The sequence below is a fragment of the Crotalus tigris genome, unplaced genomic scaffold, assembly GCF_016545835.1.
Source record: "Crotalus tigris isolate CLP2741 ecotype Arizona unplaced genomic scaffold, ASM1654583v1 scf7180000018016.4438896, whole genome shotgun sequence".
Lineage (NCBI taxonomy): Eukaryota > Metazoa > Chordata > Lepidosauria > Squamata > Viperidae > Crotalus > Crotalus tigris.
The window spans coordinates 1,480,783-1,507,613 of NW_024096778.1; the positions used below are offsets into that span (position 1 = coordinate 1,480,783).

Here is a 26,831-nt window from a genome sequence, read left to right on the forward strand (position 1 = left end):
AATTTCCTTGGTAAGCATGTGGTTGTTAAGTGAGTTGCACCAGTTTTTACGACCTTTTTTTGGGTCACCTTTATTAAGTGAATTACTGCAACTGCTGACTGAATCATATGGCCATTAAGAGAATCTGAATGCCTCAGTTCACTTTTGCTTGTCAGACTTCCACTGTAAAGACTGAAATACCTTTTTTTAAAACCAAAGTCTCTGAACACATAAAAGAAAACCATAATTTCTACTAATAACCGAATCATCAGATCAGTTCTACACAAGTGGTTCTTGGGTCAATGATGGCAATTGGGGCTGGAATTTTCATCATTAAGTGATGCGGTCACTTAATCACTTGACTGTAGTACTTGGCGACAGCAATCCTGGCAGTCCCTTTTTCTGCTGTTAAGCAAAAAAACATAGGTCATTAGGCGAAGCCTCCTTGCAACTTCCTGCTAGCTTCCCACAACCAAAGTCTGTAAGTTGGCTTACAGACAGGAAGTTGCAAGTCCTAGGATGCTTGTATGCAGGCTGGCAGGCAATTAAGTGGCTGCTACCAGGGAGGGAGAATACGAAGGTGATCACAGTGGTTCTGAGTAAGCAATTTTGGGCAGAAAATGCCTGCTGCTGGATGAGGGAGGGTGCACAGGTGATTGCAGCAATGCATATAAGTAATTCCAGGCCTGGGGATTATTCCTACTAAGTGAGGGAGGGTGCATGGGTGGCTACAGCAGCATATCCAAGGTATTTTGTGGTGCTGAGTGGGGGAGAGTGCACAAGTGGCTGATGGAGCCAGAATGACTCCTGGTTGGCAAGGGAGATTTACCAGAGTTTTTGGTGACCTTCTCTGATGTCTTCTCTATTTATTTTATTTATTGGAAGCCAGCAAGGAAGGTCACAAATGACAATCATGTAAATGCGGAGCACTGCAAGCATCCTAAGTGCGAGCTGGGTGGTTGTGCAATGACTGCAACTTCAAGATCCAACTGTAAGTACCACTCATTCAGTGCCACCACAACTTCAAATAGTCACAGAATGACACAAAACAAGGATTACTGTTTAGTCCTTCACTCACATCCATTCTTATTTCCAAAAACAATTTGACCACTGATACACACAAGATGTTGCAAGGACAGTTCTTAAACATTTTAAATACCATGATTTGGATTTTTTAATAATAATTTTATTAAAGTTAAAAGATTAATAGAAACTCAGAAAAATATAAAAAAAAGAAAAGAAAAAGAAAAGTCCAAAGAACAAAGAAAAATTTAAAAAGGGAAAAAAAGATATATAAAAGATGACTCCTGAATAATTAAAAACAATTTTCAGTTAACTTCTCTAATATTTCAATAAAAAAATCTCTTTTTTCCATATTTCAATCCATATCAATAATCATACTGTAAAAATTCCTGGGGTCATTTTTTAAATCTACCTGGCCATCCTAATTCCTCAAAAAAAAAAAAAAAAAAGACAAGAATTCTTGCTGCATTTGTTAGGCATGTTCATTGACCCAATTAATCTCCACTCGTGGGAACACATTCCTCAACAAACTACCCCCATATATTCAACCAGTTTAAACTGTTCCATTTTATTGCTAAGATACCTTTTCCACTGAATTGTTATCTACGCTTAAACATTGAAGGTCTATTCTGAAATATTACAATCTTAGTCTTCACACACTGGAAGGCTTAGAAGTATAAATATGGCTAAAAATTTTAGCTTACTCAAATCCGTATTTTAAGTGGGCTGTTTTTAATTTGCATAATATAGTTGCAGCACTGTTTCTTGATGAATTGCATAAGCAAGGACTTCAAAATTACTGTTTTCCAGGGATGGATTTTTTTACTGTTTTGTAGAACTTAGCATTTCCTGAAGCGTTTGAATATTCTAATTTATGGCAAATAAGTTGCCATAGCTGCTTTTAGTCTTATTTATTTGAAGTATCTAGCAAAACAAACTGCACCTCTGAAAATTAAGGGAGGGAATCTTCTTCAACAATATGGAATGGGCAGGAGAAAATAATAATGTTTTTCTATGCTGTTGAGAATAATATTATCCATTTTATAACTGTTTCAAAAAGAATTCTATCATTTGATAGATGAGAGAAGATAAGCTGCATGTATCCACAATAACCAGAAATTATGCCCTTGATTGGGAGAAATATTAGATTGTATTAAACCTACTGGGACTAAAATTTAAAATTACAGGAATCTGGAGATGTCATGGTTGTTTTGGACAGAGGAGATTAGATGATGCAGGCACTATGGATGTTTTTGCTTTTATAGCATCTGCCATTTAACATCATTTCTTCCTATTATTCATCAAAGATTGCACATCATATCTCTTAGTAAGCAATCACTTCTATTACTGATAGGTTTGCCAAAGTGGCTCTTATAACATGAGTAGGAGCATTAGGTATCAACCAGGGGAAAAAAAGAAGTCATACCCACACTGCCATAATAATGTCAGAAGATTTTTTTTACACTTTGCTCTTTTAAAATCTGTAATCTTAGAAATGCTACAATCTTGTGTAAGATTGTGGCATTTCTCAAAATATGAATGATGTGGTTACTCTAATACAGGGGTGTCAAACTCTATTTCATTGAGGGCCACATCAGCATTGTGATTGCCCTCAGGGGGCTGGGTGGGTGTGGCCAAGGTGGGTGCGGCTTACTGGGTAGGTGTGGATGGAGTGGGTGTGGCCTACTGGGTGGGTGTGGCCAGCTCTACATTGTTCGTGTCAAGGGTGCCTGTGGGGGCCTGGGCAGGAGTGGGATAGATCTGAGGGCTCTGGCAGAAGGGGGTGGGACAGGGCAAGTGCCAAGGCATGGTCCACTGGAGGAGCCTCACTGTTCCTCTCAGGCCATGCAGGAGGTTGGCTTTTGGAGCTAAGATTGAATGCGTTTTAGCATAGATGGCCACCACAAAATTGTACATTGGCTCCCAGCTGGCTTGAGCCAGGGCCAAGGCAGAAGGGGCTGTTCCCTCACTGTTTCCAGAATGGCTTCATGGGCGACATGAAACCACTTCGCGGGCCGCATCCGATCCCCGGGCTTGTGTTTGACATGTCTGCTGTAATACATCAACAAAACCACTGTACTTTCAGACCAAATCTGAATGTGATGCACATAAATTCTGAAAACGGTGCAAAGGTTTATGTATGTATTTTAAACAGGGATAGGGTGTGAGATCTTTTTGTATTTGGTCTCCTGCTATTCCCCATCTCTATTCCTATCCCTATTCCTATGTTTATTTTTTCAGTGTTCAGAAATCTGTTCCAAATCTCTATCCTTCTGTCTATCCACCCATTTCTTTTAACTTTGTTAACTGATCTCTTGAAATAATACATAAATATTAATAGAAGAAATACCATACTTTTGTGCTGTTTTATCAATTTTTTGAGGTTAAGAATCCAAGCCTGGTGGGGAAGGATTGCAATTTACTTGAATCACACCAGTATTTTATTTATTTATTTAGCCTGCCTATAATATATTGGGGTGGAAAACACCGTTCTATTAGTTTAAAGATAAAAGGATAATATAATAACATATGTAAAAATCAGATGCTTCTTTTTATACTTTTATTCATACTCATTGTTCTCAATTCGATTTAGGAGTGATTTCAGACATTTGATTACTTTTATTTTGCAAAAAATAACAAGGATTATATCAGTACTTTTAAATGTTGACCAAAATATGAATAAAATACTCTTGACAATAAAAGATGAATATTAAAAAATGTAAACACATGGAAATGATTCTCAAATGAGGAGGAAAGATACTTATACAAAAAGGAGGGTTATTTATGTGAATTTCTTAGAGCAGAAAATATATTCATGACCTGGATATGTATCTTAACGCAAAGAATCCAATGTCAAGAGACAATTTCTTACAGCATTCTTAATAAAATTACCTGGATAGATATTCCTACTCCCTATCTTTGTAAATAGTCATTGGGTAGCTCAACTGGGTATGACTAGTGTTCAAAGTTCAGATTTCAGTGAACATCTGGAATAGCTGAAGTGCTCAACTTGTTCAATGAGCTTCATTTCCAATTTAAATATTTTTTTATCGGGCAGAATTACATTGCCTGCATTTTTCAAATTTGCTTTGGAGGGATAAGCAGGAACAAATTAGGAGGCCTGAGCAAGAAATGGGAATTGATTCTGCTTATGAGCAAAAAACTTTGGGCATAGCTTGTTAAATGTTGCAAAAGTGAGATACAAAATCAGTTATTTCTGATTATTTGACACAACTCTTATGGTTTCTTTGCAAGTTGGTATTTTAACTATTTACTATTGGACTTACTCTTCAGTTTAAATATCACATTTTATTTATTTGATGCTACTTGCATAATATTTGTATGAATTTATCAGATAATGCATCAGGGAATTTAACTGAGCAGGTCTTTGGATTTTAGAGAATTTTAGAGACTGAATTCCAACATTGATAAGACTTCTAATCATAACAAAATTTCTCTAGATTTTCCATGTAGCAATGGAATCCTACCATTTTTTTGTAACATTTGAATAAAACAGAATTTCATTCTCATTTGGATTATCAGTTTATATAGCTCCCAAATTTGTTGGAAGAGAATTTTCTTTTGTGATTGCTGATCCATTTGGGTTGCATAAATTGCACAGGTTTACTTATATACCTATGTCCATTTACAATAATAAATAAAAAAAGAGATTCAATTTACAACCTTACATCCATTTACTGGAAGCACCACTTCTTTGTAGGCATGAATAGAATTGTACTGTCAAGGAGATACATGCATATGTTGTATATGATATAGAATATTTACACGTGTTTATAAATTTTACTTACCAGAATGAAGAGGCAACTAGCGGCAAGCCATGTATGTTCAGGAATAGTAGAAAATACTGACAAAATCAAGCAACCAAACACAAGGAGAAAACTGTAAAACAAAAAAGTACAAATAACAGTTGAGGACAGTGAAAGCTAAAGGAGAACTATAAATAGATGAAGTATTCTGATCTCAGAATGATAACGATAATAAAAATTGCATGCTGCCCAACTTTCAAAAAAGAAATTGTACCCCACTAGAATAGCTTATTAATGCCATCCAAAGATATAAAATGATGTTCCTATTCTTTTAAAGCTATGATAACACGTGGAAAAGGGACAAATAATGGGAGTAAGTTGCATTGCATGTGTGCACAATAACCATACTTATTTTATAAGGTTGCTTCATGATTTATTTTTGTGACTTTTTCACAGAAAGCTCTTAAACAGATGATTGAAATAAAGCCTTTCAAAGAAGCTTAAAGTCAAGTATTTATTTATTTGCATTTTATCCTGCCTTTATTACTTTTTTATAATTAAAAGGTGGTAAACATACCTAATACTCCTTCCTCCTCCTATTTTCCCCACAAAAACAACCCTGTGAGATGGGTTGGGCTGAAAGAGAGTGACTAGCCCAAGGTCACCCAGTCAGCTTTCATGCTTAAGGCAGGACTTGAACTCACCATCTCGTGGTTTCGAGGCCAGCACCTTAACCATTAAACCAAACTGGCTCTTTAATAGTGACATTAACCCATTCTTTCTTTTAAAATCCTTCCCATCATGACATCTACTTAAATAATCCTGCAAAATTCTTCTACAGCATAAAAGGTGGCATAGTTGCTGAAGATCAAATGTCTTCTTCAACCCATGTGGGCCACTGGCTATGCTCTTCTGTGCATTGTACGAAATAAGAGACTAAGGGCTTTTTTGTACTCCTTCTTACTGATGGAAACACAATAAACTTCTAAGAGTTTTCCTCCAAATAATATCACTGGGATTTTTAACTTTTTTGATTAAAGAGAAATGCTTAGCTTAACACAATGAACCTAATCCTGGTGTCTTGTAAGTCATTATTTAATGGAATAGTATTTGTTGTTGTTGTTAATTGCGAAGTTCTCCCCAGGAGCAAGCGTCTTTTAATTTCTTGGTTGCAGTCCCCATCTGAGGTGATCTTTGAGCCCACAAAAATAAAATCTGTCACTACCTCCATTTCTTCCCCATCTATTTGCCAAGAATTGAGAGGGCCGGATGCCATGATTTTGGTTTTCTTAATGTTGAGTTTCAAGCCAACTTTTGCACTCTCCTTCTTCACCCGCATCAAGAGGCTCTTTAGTTCCTCTTCACTTTCTGCCATTAGAGTGGTATCATCTGCATATCTTAGGTTGTTGATATTTCTCCCGGCAATCTTAATTCCAACTTTTGATTCATCTAGCCCTGCCTTTCTCATGATGTGCTCTGCATATAAGTTAAATAGGCAAGGCGACAGTAAAAAGCAAAAGCAAGTCTTGCCAGACTCCTTTTCCAATTTTGAACCAATCAGTGGTTCCGTGTCCAGTTCTCACTGTTGCTTCTTGACCCGCATATAGGTTTCTCAAGAGACAAATGAGATGGTCTGGTACTCCCATCTTTTAAGAACTTGCCACAATTTGTTGTGATTCACACAATCAAAGGCTTTTGCATAGTCAATGAAGCAGAAGTAGATGTTTTTCTGGAACTCCCTAGCTTTCTCCATGATCCATGAATAAACAGTTATAGTTTGTTCAACAAACCAAAATTAAAACACAAAAGCAAAAACAAACAACAAACTCTAATGCAATGTGACAAATAGCTATTGTTTTCTTGCTGATCATTAGCAGAATATTTGATTACTAAGAAAGGCAGTCATGAAAAGGGTTGGGAAAAAAATAATAATGAATCCCATTAGCAATCTTGTTCCATCTCAATCACTTAAATGGTGAAGTTCAGATCCATCCCTCTCCTCAATCATGGCAGAATTTATTAAGAGCCGTAGAGTTGGTGAAGCACATAAAAAACAATTTTTCTTGGGCAAGAACCAGAACACACATATAAGCAGTTAAAATCCAGAAAAATACAGGTGTTACATTACCATTGACTACAGTATGAATTACTACATATTTGCTAATTTTCTAACTAATCTGGAAGTTCCTTCCTTAAAGTTTATTTGTACATACATAACTAAGGATCCATCATGCCATGGCAATATACAGTGGTTAATGGAAATGTCCAGGTGCAGGATTTACCATTTTTTACTTCAGTAAAACCAGTGGTTTTTGAGACCTTTTGCTGGAAGAGGGGAGTGTGCATTAACATGCCCATTATGCCACTATTCATGGCATTTAAGATCTTCTATTCCTTTGTGGCTGCCCTAGTTTCATACGTTATAATAGTGAATTTAATCACATCTCATTTGTGGTAACTACCAGGGTCAAGCAAAGTAACATCATGGCAGTTCTTTTACTCCTTTATTCCATACATGCCTTGCACAAGGAAAATTAACTTTAAGTTCCATGCTAACGCCTTTCTTTTAAAATGGGCTATTTTCAAACTTAGCGTTCACTGACAGTTTTGGTAATATAAGCCAGGAGGATTACATTTTCCATCACTTCTAGTTTCAGTGTGACTTGTTTATGTAAGTAAAATGAGAACTGACCAAAGCTATTATAATTTAAAAAAATATTTGGATAAAAATTGTATGGAGCACAAGTGTCCCTTCATGTAGAGCAGTTTGTAAATTTATAACCACAAATATGAATACTAAATAAGTTGTTCTTTAGACTTTATAACTTTATGATTTCAATAGCCAAAAGCTCATGGAACTGCTCGCATAAAGATTTAGTAGCATAATTAAGAAGAGTAGATTATAGTTGAGTTTTTCTTCAATTGGAAAATAAGACTGTGGTAATTGTAACTTCTGTCTTATTTGTTACACTTTAAGAAGGGAAGAATGAACTCCTGATAGCAACTTGTTCCCAAATTAGAAATGCAAATTGTTTTAGTTCTGTGATGGATATGACGCAGTTTGTCTGAATTGGCCTCTTTTATTTCTGTGAACTATAGGGAATATGGAACTGAAGTACTCTTTCATAACCAAATCTTTTTACAGTTTTTAAAACATGAGGTTTTATTTTCTAGGGGAGAAGGTACAAAACTGAATTCAGTTATAAAGAGAACATACTGGAGAGAACCTGGTATATGAAAAGAATTGTTTGCATGAAAGGGAAACCTCTTTAAACTGTTTAACAAATTTGGATGTGGACTGCTTCTTGTGTAAGTCTGTTGGGGGAGTCCCATAAACTGGAAAAGCTGCTTATAATCACCCCAAAAATGCAAACTTGGTTTGTTTTAACCACAGAATAGGCCACAATATTTGAGCTTATCCTAGAATTAAGCTAGGAGGATAATCTATGACCCCAGGCCTTGAAAAGCCTTTTTAAAAATTGAAATCCCTTCAAGTTGCTTTGCCAAATTTCAGTTTCCATTATTCTAAGATAGGAAACACATGGCAGTTGTCTTGACGTAGACATTTAAAAAGTTTTACTCAGTGGTTCTGCTGGTCTATTGTCACCATGCTACAAGCTCCCAATCAGCTGATCAGCATACTAGGCATCACACCTGATTCTCTGCCTTCAACCAGCTTGCTAAATTGTTATGTAGATGTTGTTTGTTTCTCTCTGGCTGTTAACAGTTGATTTGTCAGAGTGCCAGGCTTCCAGGAATTCTCTAGCTTTTTGGGACTTAGCTTGATCTAGGATGCTCGCAGTTTGTCAGTTGAAACTATGATTATGTCTGTTCATCTGTTGTGTGATTAAGGAATTTTCATCATGTTTTCTGACTGCTAGTTGGTGTTTATTTTTTGTATTGGCTGGATTGTAGTATTTTTATTTCTTGTTTCTAAATTTTAAACTCAAGAGTATGGAATATACAATGTACAAACACTTATAATAAATAAGCAATTTTAATTTAAAGTTTGGAGAAACTTAAAATAGGTCAAAACCACCTCAGAAATTTCCAAGAAACTACATTTACTGAATGTGCAGGGAGAAACGGCTCTGTAACCACCATAATTTTTCCTGGGAATGGAAAAGAAAAAAGACCAATACCTTGCTTTTCGTCTCAGGAAGTGATATGACTTGAAGTGGCTCTAACTTTACAGTCAAAGAAAGGATCAAATTTTACTAAACACAATATTTTCCCAAACATTTCTCATTCTGCAAACTCTCAAAAATGTAAAATGTATTGATATACAGAGGCAAGAGAGAAGAAGTGGTGGAAGACTGTCAGTGAATTTGGGAATATTTATTTTGCCTATCCCAATTATATCAGCAGTTCAAAAAACACATTTAAAAGTAATTCAATCCTAATTTTTAGACCCTCAACTCAGCACTATTTTGTTAATAGGAGTAATGTTTTGGCAGAAACCAGATTCTTTCCCTATGCCAGCCAATTGTTCAAACCAATCCTCACTTGGGAGACCAGGATCAGGCTGAATAAAAGCCAATCAGCAATTACAAGGGGGTTGTTGTAGGGTGAAGCCTGCTGAAAGCCTGCTTATAATCACTGGCTGAGGAATTCTGGGAGTTGAAGTCCACAAGTTTTAAAGTTGCCAAGGTTGAGAACCCCTGTTCTAGAAGATAACATTTTAATTGGCCCTAGAGTGAGCCACATATGATAGAGCTAAGAAAATGACAGCTACTAGAATATGCATAAACAGAAAATGTGTTCCTTTTCCCCAAAAAATTGAAACAATTTAAAGTGCAGCACTCCCTCAGCCTTCACTTCTTCAAAAATAAGGGAATGTAGTGTACTTCAGCCTCCTCTACATGGCTTATGTACCAGCTCCTTATTCGTTCTACCATCACCTATTCACCACCCTCACTGCCAAAGTAGCAGAGGGGCATTTCCTACTGGCTCACCCACTTTGATCTTCCCAGTGAATTGACTTCTCTTCCTTTCCCCCCCTCCTTTCTGCCACCACTGCCCATCTTCTGGTGGCAAAAGAAGGAAGAAGTCTAGTCTTCAGTGGTGTTTATAACCAGTGGCATGGAGCACCTTCCTGATCTCACAACATCTCTCCTTTCTTTCTCATTTTTGATTGTTCACCTCTAATATCATTACTTCATAAATTAGTACAATCAGCAACAAAACCAGTTGGCCTTGTATTTTTTCTGTTCCTACCTTCCTGAAGCATTTCTGTCCAAAACAATTGTGTTTCAGTTTTTATCGACAACAAAATAGCCCTATTTCATTCTATATACAGAATGAATAGGTAGGGCGCACACTACCTAAACCAGCTACTCCACAAATTGTGCACAAATTGTTTTATATATCCCTAGTGACTAGGGAAGAAGATATATTCTAATATAGCAAGAGGTCCTTTAGTACGCATGAATGAAAGGCACTAGGAAGCCCTCCCAATCCTGCACACTTCCTATAAGATTCAACCTGTAATGTTTCTCCATTGATAACTTCTGAACTCTTTTATATATTTTCAATTTTGCTTCACTTATAATAAACAAGTCTATGGTCAAACTATGCTTCAATGCATTTCAATTAATGTATGTAATTGAATATTAATGCTGAACTCATTTTTAATCTCTTCAGAATGGCAGAGGTGGGCATTATTGATCTCTTTCCTCTCACTGGAAAAGGAAACCAGATGAAACAGACTCCTACAGCTTCTTGTACAGTCATAAAGGTTGCCTGACAGAATAGGGTTTTCAGCAGAACGGTCTTTTCTTGCCCTGGTTCTGAAATCTCTCACGAAAAGCTGGGTGACCTTTGAAAATCAATCTGGGAGATCCATAGAAGGAATAGAGGAGAGCAAGCAAATAGAAATAAGTAGAACATAGCAATCTACCTGTATAACATTATGCATGTACTTTTACTATTTACAATGCTTTTTAATTGATATGTTATTGTTAAAAATATAAAATGAGAATTCGACTAAACAACTAGCCTAACAGCTGCTTTTAGCAGTTGCATTAATGTATAATTTACTTTAACCTCAAAAGTTAAGATATACTTCCCATATTATATTACGTTGGAGTTTTACACTCCTTGCTGCACAGTAGTTTTCATTTTATAAATTACCAAAATTTATGTTTTCCTAGCTTCTGATGTAAAAAGTTATGTTATTGTTAAGCAGCTTTACAGTTTATAAAATATACTATTTTGACTATTTGGAGTGTTTCCAATCAGTTATTATTAATGCATTTATTTAATAATACAGATACTTAAGAAGAAAAGCACTGTTTTCTCTTTGAGATGGTAAAATTGTCAGTAAACAACAGAATCTAATGATAAAAGTTAAATGTATTAATATACACCTCTTTATGTCTTTGTAGAACGGGACAATTAAGATTTTTGAAGCCAGCCAGTCCAAAGTAGTAAGCAACATTACTGAAAAGTTGATGTTTTGTAATTACAGTATTGGTTTTGAGAAATGAATACAAGTGGAAAGTGAATATATTACGCAAGCTGAAGCATTAATATTCACATTTTGACACTATGTTTGACATCCATGGTGGATATTTATGTCAGAGTTTGGAACCAGGATGAGATGTTTGCCCTAATCCTATTTTTCTCATTTTAAATCTCCCAGAAAACAACAGATAAGCAGCCTTAAAGTCTATAAAAGGAAAGAAATGTAACTACTAAAGCAAACTGCCTGAGTTATAACAATGAGGGATTCTGAGAGAATATTCAAGCTATTAAAATTCGAGCCCTCAAACAACTTAAATCATGGTGTCTTTAGTGCTTTCTGAGCTTGGTTGTTTTCTTGCAGTCATTTCATTATCTGACTAGGTAACATTTTCAGTGCTAAAAGGGAGTGGGATTGGCTCTCTCTGTATATTCAGTACCTTCTCTGTCATTTTTGGTGAAGATTATATTTTTCTGTTCCTTGATTAGGCTGTTGTTCACTGCTTTATTGTTAGCCTGAATTGACAGATCCTTGGTTAGGATACTGTTTAAAGTTTGATTATTTGTCTGGTGTTGCTCCTGGTGTTAATTCCTGCTTATCTGGTGAGGAGTTCTGGTTGGGATGCTCACCATTTCTCAGTTGAAACCATGGTTAAATTTATCCATATCTTCATTGTATCTTCTGACTACTAGTTGGTGTTCATGAATGCACTTTGCTAGTGTCCTATCTGTTTATCCTACATAACGGCTGTTACAGGCCTTACACCATATGATGTAGATGAGCTACTACTTTGAAGGACTTTAATTGGTTTGTGGGCTATGGTGATGCCATGTGGTGGTAATAATCTGTTGGCTGTTTCTGAGATTTGTTTTATGTATGGCAGTGCTATTCTTTTCATAGCTTGCATTGGTTGAGTGGTCAGGCACTTTTTGATAAAGTTGTGTGGATATCTATCCATTGGAAGATGTTGTATTGGTAATCTGTTTCCTTTTTCTGATGTTCTGGGTTACTAAAGTGTGTTTGTGTTTGTCTGAATGTTATTGAATGCTTCTCTTATTGAATGCTTCTCTTGTTAGAAGTTGGGTTGTTACTTTGGTATGGAAGCACTTGGTTAGTGTAGGTTGTATATCCATATATATCCACAAAAGTAAAATTACATCCACAACTCCAATGATCTGAGATATCCTACTATAGGGATTTAGACTTCTCTGTTTCCAAGTTAAATGACCAATCTTTCTATGATTATCTATATATAAATCATAACTTACAGCTACTAAATTCTAAAACTGTTTATCACAAAAGAATTTATGCATAACAGATTTTCCTTATGACAAAATTATTAGAAGATAGTTAAGTAACCTTTTTCATTAGAAGTCCCAATATTTTACAAGAACTAGGAGATCTAGGTCCAAATATCTTTGTAACCCTTCTTATATGTCAACACTAAAAGCCCTGGAAACACATTGAATTCCTTGAGTAATCTCAATTACATGAATAATTAAACTACAACTGCTTTCTCTATTTTCACAATCTCTCTCTCTCTCTCTCTCTCTCTCACACACACACACACACACACACACACACAAACTCACTCACTCACACACAAATTGTTTGATCACTTTCTGGTGAAAACATTTTTCAGAAATATAAACTTGCCTTATAGTCTCTAAGAGTTATTAATTATATTAGTACTTTAATGTTTTTACCTTTCCCTGGAAAACTTGTTTCCACAAGGAAAATACTTCTCTGGATCATCTGTATTATTTCTTAGAAAAGAGTCTGCTAACTTCGTTCAAATGAAAAAAAAAATGTTTGCATTCATTTTTTTCATACACAGGAAAGCTTTCTATTCCTTACTGAAGTGCTTCTCAAAAACTAATGTATTTATTACCATGACTTCCCTAGAAGACTTTTAAATTAGTTAATTTATTTCTTGAGAAATGTAAATTGGTGTAAAAGAGATTCAATGAACTCAATTTAAGGATCAGTGCTGTTGTTGCCATTGTAAATAAGAATTATAGAAGAGTAGATTACTTGCAGTGCACATTGTTGGATTTATGCCTGGAGTTCCATGCTGTCTTTGGGGTTCTCTATTATTTATGAAATGGTGCTAGCATTCAGAATAGAGTTTTGCCTTTGATATGCTCTGAATACTAGGCAAGAAAGGTTTTGTTTTCTGAACCCTTTTGGGTGCATCTTATAGATTTTTGGCTGCTAACCACAAAAAGAACCTCTAATTTAACCTATCATATATCGATTTATAGAGATCTTCTGTTTTTACACGTCAGCAAAGTTGGCTATGCTGCACACAAAAGAAATATACAAAAAATGGAAGTGCTGTTGAAGCACATCCAATGTACCAAGTACATCTGGAATATCCGTGGAGATTTAATAGTGACTCTGCTGTTTGGAATGCAACTTGGATATACCAAGTACTGTTACATATGCAAATGGGATAGCCATGCAAGTGAGTTTTTTTATATTAAAAAGAAATGGCCATTCCAAAAGAATTTGGTTCCAGGATAGAAATAGTGGCACATGAACCACTTGTTGATCTGACAAAGATTTTTTTTTTTTTGCCTCCATTTCACATACAACTCAAGACTGATTAATTTTTTTCTGAAAATGATGAACAAGGAAGCTGAAAGTTTAAGGTTTAAGATTAAGGAAGATATAGCCTCTAAGGGTTATTAATTATATTAAAACTTTAATGTTTTTTGGCTTTCCCTGGAAAACTTGTTTCCACAAGGCTGTTGGTCCACAAATCAGATACTTATCATCAATGACAAGTAGTTTGAAGATTTCTTAGTGGGGCCAAAAAAAATTGCCAAGAAAGCATTCAAGGTTGTCATTGAGAATTTTTTTGGTAACTACAGAACACAAAATCAGCTGGCTAAAAACGTCTTACCACATACATGAAGCCATGAAGTGCAACATGTCATTGAATATTCATTTTCCGCATTCACACTTGGACTTCTTGCCTGAAAACCTAGTTACAGTCAGGGACAAACATGGTGAAAGATTTCACCTGGGCATAGCCACAATAGAAAAACAGTATCAGAGCAACTGTAATCCATCAATGCTGGTTGACTGTTGTTGGACATCTCAGAAAGATGCCTCAGACATGGAGTACAAATTAAAATCAACAGCAAAGCACTTTTGGTCCTATTGAATTTATGCAACATATTGTAGACATTATGCAATTAAATACATTATAGCTATTAAAAGTTAACTGCAGTTTGAAAGGATCTATCATAACTACCAAAAGCTTTTCAGGAAGCAAATATTTTGAAAAAATGTGTTGCCCAGTGGTATTATAGTCCCTAACTTTGAATAATATTGCCTTACTTGCATATAAGTAAGCATATAATACTGAGCTTATGAACATTAAAATGTCAGTTGCATGATGGTATAGAATATAGAATATTGTCTTGGCCAATTCAGTTGTGACAAAACAACCATTATTGGAAATATTATTGGAAATAGATCTTCTGATGAGGTCGAAGAGTATGAATAATTTCATTTCTTCATTTGAGAGTTCTTTTCTCTAGGTGGATTGTCAGGCACAAGGAACCAGAATGATATTGTGAGCTAATCAAGATTACTTCTTTATTGCTGCATGCCTATCCACAAGTATCTTGCCAGATTGACTGCATTCTCTTGTGAATGGTCAGGGATTCTGGGGGAGATAGGATCTGTATTGCTTCCTGCTGTGCAAGGATTCTAAGCTTGGCCCCCTTTTAACACCTCCCTCCACTCTAGGACGCCCTTCATTCTCTAATGCAGTGTTTCTCAACCTTGGACAATTTTAAGGCATGTGGACTTCAACTCCCAGAATTCCACAGCCAGCAATGCTGGCTGTGGAATTCTGGGAGTTGAAGTCCACATGCCTTAAAATTGTCAAGGTTGAGAAACACTGCTCTAATGGAACAAGAGAAGGATATATAAGCCTTCCTTAAATATCTTTTCCCTTTTTTCACCACTGCTTTCTCTTTGCCATCTCCAGAAATTCTCCTCTCAATCTGTCTTCCAAAGAAAGTCAGGTTCAAACATTACAGACTCTCAGCTTAAGCAGAAAGTCCTGACTGGCTTATAAAATGGCTTAAGATAGTAGATTTTGTCAGGACTAGGTTATACCAACAAAGGCAGTTCAGTTATTGACTGAATCCTGCATGTAATTCATCCTCCTACAGATGACTGTTTTTAAAAGTTGATGTCAAGGTTACCCAGCAACTTTATCTCAACAGGGATAAGTAGTCCTTAGTCCAATCTCTCTTGAATTTCTCTAACAACCTTTAATGTAAAGATAAGAATTTTAGAGGAAGAAAAAAATTTAAATGTATATGGTAAACCAAATTAGATGTTTTTATCTGTGGCTTAAAGAATTTATCAGGAGAAAATCTGCTGTGTCATTTTGGAAAATGAGCAGCCATATAACCATAGCCATTTTAGTTCATTAACAAAAATACACAGTATGTTAAAATATAAATTGCTGAATATCACAGAAGCAGACAAGCAAATACTTTATTCAAAATTTCACAAGAAAAGATGAACAAAAATGAACTGTCATAGTTTAAGGCTTACCACAGAGAAACTCTTGTTCATAATGTGTAGTTGCATTTCTTCAGAAGAGATTGGAATAGGACTACACTAGGAGAAATATCATGAGGAAAAACACATTTCAAGTCAACCTATAGTCCCCTGAACCAACTATAAACAAAGAAATGGGAACTCTGGATTTTGGTGGAGAAAAGGCAACAACTCAATGGGTCAATGAGAAACAACTATATCCTAAAAAATTCCAGGTCAGTGAACATTAGTGGACACAAAGAAGTCATGAATTAGAAAAGCTTTTGAAAGAGTAGGTGATAATCTACTATTTCCTTTATTACAGGTAGTCCTCATCTTGCAACATTTCATTTAGTGACAGTTCAAAGTTACAATGACATTGAAAAATTTATTGATTTTTATATTCTAACATTAACAGTTCAATGATTCATGACCATTTTTTACATGTATCACTGTTGCAGCATCCCCGTGATCATGTGATTAAAAAATCAGCCGCTTGGCAACTGACTTATATTTATGACAGTTGCGGTGTCCCGGGATCATGTGATCACCTTTTGCGACCTTCTAAGAAGCAAGATCAATGGGGAAGCCAGATTCAATTAACAACCGTGTTACTAACTTAACAACTGTAATAATTCATTTGACAACTGTGGCAAGAAAGGTTATAAAATGGGGCAAAACTTACTTAACAACTATCTCGCTTAGCAATAGCAATGTTGGGCTCAACCGTGGTTGTAAATCAAGGACTACCTTTATTACAAAAGAGTACTGTACTAAAGAAATTGTGAAGACCACTTTATTGACTATCTTTTGAGATAGATTGTAATGCTTTCAGCTCAAAAATTAACATTTCTAAGCATTTATCAGAAAACATCATCTGAGAATTTCAGCTTGGTTTTTTAGAGCACTTAAAAAATCAAAATGAGCACACCGAATTAAGCTTGAAACTAGTATGTACATAGGTGTGTATTTGTCCAGCTGGCAAGCATCGTTCTGTGATACTTGAATTTTTCAAACCATTGTCAAGATTCACTTACAGAAGTCCAACAGTTTACCCTTTCACTCTGCTGATACCTATTTGCTTAATTCTACGTAGAATTAAATAATATTCATTGTGCATCTAATTCTGGAATCTGTAGGGATTCCTTCCCTTGACACTGATTGTGTAAAGATATTTTTTTACATTCTGAAATTATGGATTAATTTACATATTTAAGCAATATTCCAAATACCAGTATATAAGTTTTATTAAAATTGATCAACTTGTTACAAAAAAATCAAGAATGCTATATAAGAGATTTCAAATCAATTATACACTGTTAGCATAGTTGTTCATAATAAAGATATCATTCAATTATGATTTTTGATCTTTTTTCTCTTTCGCACTGACCAGCAGAGCTATAGTTGTAACCTCTGTATGTGTGTGTGTGTGAGTGTATCTATCTATCTATCTATCTATCTATCTATCTATCTATCTATCTATCTATCTATCTATCTATCTATCTATATAAACGGAATGAATAAAGCGCGTTCACCAGGAGAGTTTAAAGTTAAAATACTTTAATTAAAGTATTTTACTATATTAAAAGGTTGCCAAGCTTTCGTTGGGAAAACTCCCCAACATCTTCAGGGCTGAGAGACCGTTTCTAACAAGGTGGTTCAAACGGGTTCCATAGACGTCTGCGCTTGGTTCCTAGACTGTGCCAGCATTCCCTGCTGAACAGCTGATAGGTGGGAGGGGGAATCGGAGTAAAGATTTCTTCTGTCGTTCTCTCGAGCACTTGTGTTCACATCTCCGTCGATCTCAGGGGGTATTGTTAAAGCTATGTTCCGCCCTCTCCCGGTAGCACTGGCTCTCGTTGCAGCGGGGGGATTTAGTTTCATAAACCAACCCACACGGATAGAATCCTCCATTATCAGAGTAATCATCCTGTTTCCCATAAAATCAGCTGCATTAAAACGTTATTTAAACGCGTTGACTCCCACTGCAGCACGGATGAATATAAGAAAGAAGAGAGGAGACACCTCTTCCGTACGTGCATATATAACGGTTATCCATTAAAATTTATCAAACGACATTGTACAACTTTCCAGCACCAGATCACCCAACGAAGAAGGGATTCCCCCCTACAAAAAACACGCATCTCCCTCCCATACATAAGTAACATCTCAGAGGCCACAGCCAGACTACTAGCACCCCATGTAAAAACTGCGAAGGCAACTATGTGGGAGAAACAGCCAAACGCTTGAAAACTTGCCTCCACGAACACAAACTGGCCATAAAACGAGGCGAACCACACTCACAACTTTGGATGCATATGGCACAACAAGGCCATCAGTTTGACTTCAATAACACCCTTATCGTAGCCAGTGATGCCACGAAGGGAGGTTGGCTGCTAAAAGAAGCCTGGTTCTCGAATAACAACTCAATCAATCGTCACATTGACTTGCACCTAGCACAACAAGCGCTATGAAAATGGAACTCAAACCATTATCCTTTATATCACAAACCTTACAATCAACATCCACAACGTTCTAAACCAGGAGCTACACCTCCTCCCTACCAGAAACAATCTGATATAGACTACCCAGAAACCTCCCAACAACATCAAGGGGAAACCACACCCCCTTTAATTGGAGAAAACAACAATAATGACATTGGAGCGCTTAAGAAATTTGAGGATAGAACCACTAAATTTAGCACTACCCATAATAATAATAAAAGCGAATATCCCATACAGAGAGGGGAGAAAAAACATGTGATGACGACCCGTTCGCTTGATAAAAGGGAAAGTAACATGAGCGGGGAATCTGCCCAAATACCAACAGACTTTTGCTCACAGAAATGGGAGGGATTTAACTTGAATATTGACCTACGAGGGAAGATGAGCATGGAGGACACCATGATGGAGGAAGATGATTCAAACATTGAAAAATACCACATCCAGTTGATGCTTGTACATGCGAGCGAAGATAAATACGGGAGCACGCAGCAGAGGAAAGATGTTAAATTGCAGCCGATGAAGCCCCGCCTCCATGGTAGGATACACAATGACATCGAACTAAATCCCCCCGCTGCAACAAGAACCAGTGCTGCCGGGAGAGGGCGGAACATAGCTTTAACAATACCCCCTGAGATCGACGGAGATGTGAACACAAGTGCTCGAGAGAACGACAGAAGAAATCTTTACTCCGATTCTCCCTCCCACCTATCAGCTGTTCAGCGGGGAATGCTGGCATGGTCTAGGAACCAAGTGCAGACGTCTATGGAACCCGTTTAAACCACCTTGTTAGAAACGGTCTCTCAGCCCTGAAGATGTTGGGGAGTTTTCCCAACGAAAGCTTGGCAACCTTTTAATATAGTAAAATACTTTAATTAAAACATTTTAACTTTAAACTCTCCTGGTGAACGCACTTTATTCATTCCATTTATAATTATGCCCGGGAGTCGCATTTTCACCATCATTATTGAATATATATATATATATATATATAAAAAAAAATCTCACCCTGCATGCTGAAAAGAAAGGAAAACTCTGGTCTTTAAAAAGAAGTTCCCGATTCAGTGCTCAGCTTACTATAAACTTTCCTAAACTAATTTGTCAAAATAAAGAATGCATGAGAATCCTGGTGGGATTCCAGCTGGAGATTTCTGAAACACTACAGCAACCAGAAAATTTTCTTTTAAAGAAGAAGTGAAGTATTAATACCACTCTACAATGCCTTGGTAAGGCCACCCTTGGAATACTGCATCCAGTTTTGGTCACCACGATGTAAAAAAGATGTTGAGACTCTAGAAAGAGTACAGAGAAGAGCAACAAAGATGATTAGGGGACCGGAGGCTAAAACATATAAGGAACGGTTGCTAGAATTGGGTATGTCTAGTTTAACGGAGAGAAGGACAAGGGGGGACATGATAGCAGTATTCCAATATCTCAGGGGCTGCCATAAAGAAGAGGGAATTAAGCTATTTTCCAAAGCACCTGAAGGCAGGACAAGAAGCAACGGTGGAAACTAATCAAGGAGAGAAGCAACCTAGAACTAAGGAGAAACTTCCTGACAGTGAGAACAATTAATCAGTGGAACAGCTTGCCTCCAGAAGCAGTAAATGCTCCAACACTGGAAGTTTTTAAGAAGAGACTGGACAGCCATTTGTCCGAAATGGTGTAGGGTTTCCTGCCTGAGCAGGGGGTTGGACTAGATGACCTCCAAGGTCCCTTCCAACTTTACTACTACTACTACACTGAGCATTTTCCCAAGGTGGCGTCTAGTTGCTCCTCAACATATTGAAGCAGCTACAAAATTTGGTCCCCTAAGACAAGTCCAATTTTTCTACAGTCCCTATCTGTGTGCTTGTTGATTTTTTCTTATTTAAATAAATCCTCTAAATCCCTTGAAATAAAAACATCTACCAGTGAAAAAGAGGAAATAAATGTGCTTCTCTCCACAATGAGATAAATCACTACATATATAACTGGAATCTGGTAGAAGACAAGGTGTTCAAATAGCTTTTATGACTGCCAAATCTAGTCTCCACAGAGACTTTAAAAACATGTTAACATGCAAATGAATTCTAATCTTGTACGTTATATATGCTGTCACAATCTGATCCAGCAATACTCCATAGTATTTAGTTGGTGACAATTGTTTCCCCATTGTATCATAGCTCTCAACAAAAAAAACAACAAAAAAACCCCCACAGGATATTATTCCACTGCATTCACAGGAAGAGAATATTCTTTTAGAAATATTGTAAAGTAAGTTCAGCTTTTTAAATCTGGATTTATATTCCCAAATAATGAAATTTTACAACAACAACAACAAAAAAGATGACATCTTATCTTAACAGAATTTAATGATTTTGTGTGAATACTGTAGTTTGTATAGAGCCCTTGCAAAATGGCATATAAATCATTGATATAAATGATTAAAAAAATAAAAAGCTGAGGTGTTTCAAACACAGATACTGCTCTACACAAGGGCTTGGTGTTCATACAGATTTAAAACAATTTGTTTGTAGATGAGCCAATGAGCTATATGGGCTGTAGTGTTTTCAGGAGTCCCCCTACCACCCAGATTCCTGGTTTTCCAATTTAAAAAAAAAAGAGTAGATTTCTTGTCTCTACAGAATCTGTGTTGTGGAACAAAATATTCAAGCACAATTTTGTCCTATCTTCTCCATGTGTTTAGCTAATGAAATCCTGATCCTGTCAATTGACCATAGTGCTAATATACTGTAAGAGGTAAGGGACTATTTATCAACAAAACGGTTAGGATCAGAGTTTTCAGAAAACTGGAACCCATCTTTTATCTACATTCAGAAAGCAACTGAGGAAGCCACAATATCAGTGATGCTCTGATAGGATAGTGGACTCAGTCCATGAAAGAAATCCTAAGTCAGTCCTTGTTCCATGCCAATAAATAAATATATGAATCAATTTGTAAATAATTCAGTTTAAAAACCATTATATTAGTATTAGTATTTTAGATAAAGATGCAGAGTGCAGGGTAACTAAGCACATGTTACATAACACTTAAATGCTGTGTGTTGTTTAGTGGCGAAGGAAAAAATCCTGTAAGGTAATAGACTATTATTATTATTACTATTATTATTATTCTCAATCATCGCACAGTCAGCCAGATGTTCAGACTGGATTTGGCATTTTGTCTACCTATCGAGTCCTTACCCAGGACCTGGGATAGGCAGATGTAGATGTTTGATGGTATTACAGGTATCGTCGCAGGATGGAAGCAGTTCCTAATAAGGCCGCCTTTTGCAATTGACTAATCTTTCCAGAATTGGTGCATTCGTTTTAGATATCCTCGTCTTGTTGGACTTGATCTATAGTAACAGATCATTATTTCTTTGTTTTCCATCACTGTGTATCTGCGACGGGTAAATACCTTTTCTTCCAGTAGTTCTGCAGCTGCTGGCCCTGGTTGCTCAGCCAACAGTCCTGAGTCCTGTAACCCATTTTTTCACCAGATATCCAGGAACTCCAATATCTAGTGCGGACCTTGTTAACCCGGGCGACGTCCGAGCCGGTATGGCATTCTGAAATTTACGTCTCACCATATTTTTTATGGGATATTATTATTATTATTATTATTATTATTATTATTATTATTATTATTATTATTATTATCATCATCATTATCACATTTTATGTTATCTTTTTTGTTTGCTTGTTTAGGGAAATGGATTGGGAGAATCTGTCATGAGATACTGCAACAAGAAGATAGGTATATTTGAAGCAGGGATCATCCTACTGAATGAAGAGTTGGTCAATTTTAAGCTAAGAAAATGTATTATGAACTGTTAATGTTATGGTACAAAACAGTTGTATTTTTTCCTCTTTGTATATTTGATTTTCAATTTATTTCACTATGTCTAGCTTTTCATGTAACATTAGAACAGCGGTTCTCAACCTGTGGGTCGCGACCCCATTTGGGGTCGAACGACCATTTCACGGGGGTCGCCAAACAACACAGTCCGCCATATTTTCCCCTTTTCCTTAGCTGTGCTACTCCCTTTTATTCTATTGGCTTTTGAAAGCCAATAGAATAGACTCTCTTGAATAGGTGAGCTGTCTGGAAGCTTTCACCCCTCCCTGCTGAGCAACTACTAAAAATGTAAGTAAAAGAGGGCCAGGGGTGGGAGGTGGGAAGCCAGCGAGCGCAGGGAGGGTTGCTGCCGTGTGTGGGGCTTGGCGGGTGCCTTACCTCCCTTGGGCTGGGTCAGCTGATGGCCCAGCCGGTGGTCACCCTGCGCCGTTGCTGCCCCTTGCCAGCTATGCCTCGGCTGGCGCAGGAGGCGGCACCACGCATGCGCGGCGCTACCGGGCAGGGAAAGTCCTTGACTTACGACCGGTTGGGTAGTCCTTGACTTACGACCGGTTGGGTAGTCCTCGACTTACGACCGGTTGGGGTCGCAGCATTAAAAAGGTCGAGAACCACTGCATTAGAAAATTAAGAGCAACTTGATTGCTTTTTGTATCCTCACAAATCATTGATGTAATTAGGCTGTGTTTTGGAAAATAACATTAAAAGTACAAAGAGCTGGGATGGTTACCAACATCTTGTAGGGAAAGACATTAAAAAAAATTGTTAAATTATAAAACAAGCCTGCACAAGATATGGCCTGTGGGTGACATGAAGCCCACCAAGCAGCCTTGTGTGACCTGCCTTTTAAAATAATTTATATATTTTTAATAATTCACCGCCATTAAATGTTACCACTGCCAGGAAGAATACAGTCAAGCTTCTCCAATTCCTCTGGCCTCGCCAATGCTGCCTGCTCCATCACAGCCAATACAAAACACGAAGCAACTGACTGACATGCCAGCTATTCCTTTGTGGCCAGCAGGGAATTTTAATTGATCCTTTCCCCTTTACTGGTTGTAATAGGCCTGCTGTAGGATAAGAATTGGTCCAAAACTGTGCAGAGAGGAATGGGGAGCATTTGCTACATGCTCCAGGAAGCAAAACAGCCTTAGACCAACTCTTTGCATGTAAGCAAGTGTTTATACTGGTGTGTGACTTTCCTGGTCTTGCCTTGATTGATGATTAACTCAGAAGCAAGGGGCTGATCTCCTCCCTCTCCACCTCCCTCCCTCTCTTTTTGGGCAAAACTGACATAAAATGCTGTCATGTGACCATGGGATTTTGCAAATGTCCATAAATACATCCTAGCTGCCAAGTGTCCAAAGTCACATGACTGGGAGGGCAACTGTCAGAACTTCAAATGTGGGTCGTAAGTAACCCCAGATAGGTCCTTCAGAACTTTTAATGGTTACCATTATAAGCCAAGGACCAGGGCTTTTTTTCTCATAGAGTTCCGGCACCTTTTTTGGATGGAACCTTGTAGGGTAGGCAAGGCGGGTTGTATGATGTGTGTGAGTTCCGGCATCTTTTTTTTTTTTTTTAGAATAAAAGCACTGCCAAGGACTACCTGTACTATATGTGTCTGTCTAATTGCAAGAGTTTCCATATATTTCGTGTGCTATATGTTGTAAAAAGTGTAAAAAGTAAAATGATAAATGAGAGCAAGTGTTTATATCTGAATTTTTTATCATGGTCAAATGTAATGTTTTATTTCTAGGAAAACACAGGCAATGTTGTCTTTAGAGTTGCAGGCAGAGAAAAGAGATAAGAAAAAGGCTTACTGCCTGTCTACTAGATCCAGGACCCACAAGCATGTTAAGAGTTAAATGAATTGAAGCAGCGTAACTTTCACATAAATAAATACATAAATATGTAGAGTGCACTTCGATCTAGCTTCCAAAAGATGTTTATTGCACACTTTGTCTTTCTTGCATCTGCCTCCTCACAGATTCTCTATGGAAGTTCTTAAGTTTAGGTTAGTTTTAGAACTAAAGAGAGCCATATTCATCAGAAAACATCTACTCTCTAATCCTTACAATTTTCCAACTGAAAGCATAAAAGACTGAAATCAAAGAGCCAGCTCGATACCTTTGAACTTTTCTGAATAATTTAAAAGGAAGGGCTGAGTTTTGCACTATATCTACTATACACCATAACCAAGGAAAGGAAAATTATCTCTGAAATGTGGATAATACATTTCCAGTAAACCTTTTTTCTCCAAGGTACAGTAGCTTATTTCCAATGGCCTTATATGCAATACTGGAGTGAATTTTGCATTTTAGCTCCTGTCTGATCTTAACCAGATAATAATTTAATTACAATTTTGGACACTCCACTTGCTTTCTAATAAAACAAGTTACAAGGATAATTTAAAATAGTTTTGTAAATGTCAGTCCAGTTATGTCATTTATTTTACCAAACATCATGTATTTGCTGATTTTTCCCAATTAGGTAATTAAAATGCTTACCTATCTTGTGTGCTGCAGTAAAAATAACAAGGTACAGCCAACCAGGAGGAAAACAATTCCTTGAGCAACATTTTAAAATACAGGAGCTAATGGTTAAATTGCTAGAGAAGTGCAATAACCTTAATGGTGAAAGAGTGAAATATTAATAAGGAAGATAAGCATAAGTTAAATTAATAGAGTTAAGTTTTATTCTAATAAATGAAACTGTATCTAGACCTGCCTCCTTCACACAGTTTTACTGTGTGACAATATTGTCACTGTCTAACTGCATATCCTCATGTCTTCTTATTACTTTGCTAAACTTTTTTTATTAGAGAAAATGACAAGTTGTATAGTAAAAATGTGTACAATTCATGATTGAGATATAATGAGTAGATTTGTCCTCAGAGAATATAACTGCTGTATCAAGATGACCCTCGTTTCTCTAATATTTGACTTCCATCCTTTGTTGTAGAGCTCTTTTGCACCCTTAATGGCAATTTTTTTTACATAGCTTTTGTTTCTTTTCCTTCTCTCCTTTTGTTATATGCATATGTGTATATGCGCATGCAGGTAATTAAGAATAGCACAATCTCCGTTAATAAAATCACGTATTTTATTTGTAAGAGTCAGGTGATATGGATGTGTGTGTATAAATTTGATAAATAAATAATTATTATTTTAAAAATTATCATTTTAAACTATCATTTAAAAAAATTAAAAATAGAGTTTCTTGTCCTTAAACTTTGGAGGATGTTTAAACCTTTCCATTAAAACACAGCCCAAATTCTTACAGCATGCTTAACTAGGTCAGTGGGGGAGAGTTGTGGGAACACCAACACAATAAAAATAGCATCCTCAATTTTGGAGAATTTTATTCTTAATTTGGAGCTTGGGATTTTTCAGAACTGAGATTTCCCTAGGATACAATTTGACCCTAATTAGGGAGTCTGCATTCAAGGCAAGGCTTTAACATAAACTTTTGTTTGTTTATTTGTTAATTCTGTAATATCCACCCAATTTCAATTGACTCTGGGTGGCATTCAGAACCAGAAGAATCCATAAAAATAGAAAAACACATAAAAACATACAAATAGCCTAGTCTGAAATAATCTTATATCATGTGAACTTGCAATACAGATTCATACAAAACCCAGTCTAGACAACAGGCAGAAAACAACACTAAAAGGAAAAGTGTTTATGTGGCACAGTGTAGCAGCTGTAGGTTTTTCAGTGCAAAGTCTTATAAGCAGAAGGTAAGATTGGCATCAGAATGCCTAACAGATGGCTGCAGGAGGATTCCATATGCCACAATGTACTAATAATTTATTTACATGTAACTCTGACCGTTTCTTGCTTTCCTGTGTAACTTAAGGTAAACTCAGCTTGATGGCATGTCAACACAAGCAGGCAAACCAACCCATCTGATGCTAACAAATTTGCATATCTAAACTCCACAGAAAAACTAATAGCTAGCCAAAAGCTAAGAGTAAGATACAACTTAACTCAAAACTAGTTCACCTACCATATTAGCTGAGAATACAGGGACATTGATTCTAATTTGACAGAGAAAAAAAATTAAAAAAAAACAATGAGTAGAGATTACTTTAAACCTCAGAACAGATCAACTGGCGTTCAATATTACTTTCCAGTAGTTATTATATATTTTTCAGTCAATATATATATATATATATATAACATTTTTATAACAAAATCATTAAAGGAAGATCATTTAGCCGTAAGACAACCATAAACCCTTCCATCACTACTAAAAATAGATATCTATTGACAAAATTTTAGCCCAGTGCAATCTTTACCTTACAAATGTCTTGCAAACAGATATGTCTGACCTATAAAGTCATGGGGACTTTTGAGATTTTTAGACTCTGCAAATCCTTTAAGTCTGTGGGGTTAAGTTAATGTTATTAAAATGAGCATTGTCCCTTGTTTGATTTGTTCTTGGAGGAATTCCTATGTTAATATAAAATAAATATTTCCTTCGGATTCATAATGATAATTTAGGAAATATTTCGTGGAGGGTGCATCACCAAGGTTTTCCTTAGCTAAATTGAGTTCACCATTTGAGGAAAAATACAAATGGGCCAATTTTTTGTCAGCCACCTGCTGGTGGAATGAAAACATAGTGCAGGGGTGTCAAACTCAATTTCACTGAGGGCCACATCAGCACTGCGGTTGCCC

The 26,831-nt window shown here is 36.6% G+C and overlaps 1 protein-coding gene across 4 annotated transcripts in view; it reads right to left on the reverse strand.

Moving 5' to 3' along the window:
- Nucleotides 1-26,831, reverse strand: part of KCNQ5 (potassium voltage-gated channel subfamily Q member 5) — a 330,024-nt gene that overhangs the window by 121,630 nt on the left and 181,563 nt on the right. For all 4 annotated transcript variants that reach the window (XM_039346645.1, XM_039346644.1, XM_039346643.1 and 1 more), the window contains exon 2: nucleotides 4,812-4,902. In XM_039346645.1, coding sequence (XP_039202579.1) covers nucleotides 4,812-4,902 — 91 coding nt within the window. The remainder of the gene's footprint in view (nucleotides 1-4,811; nucleotides 4,903-26,831) is intronic.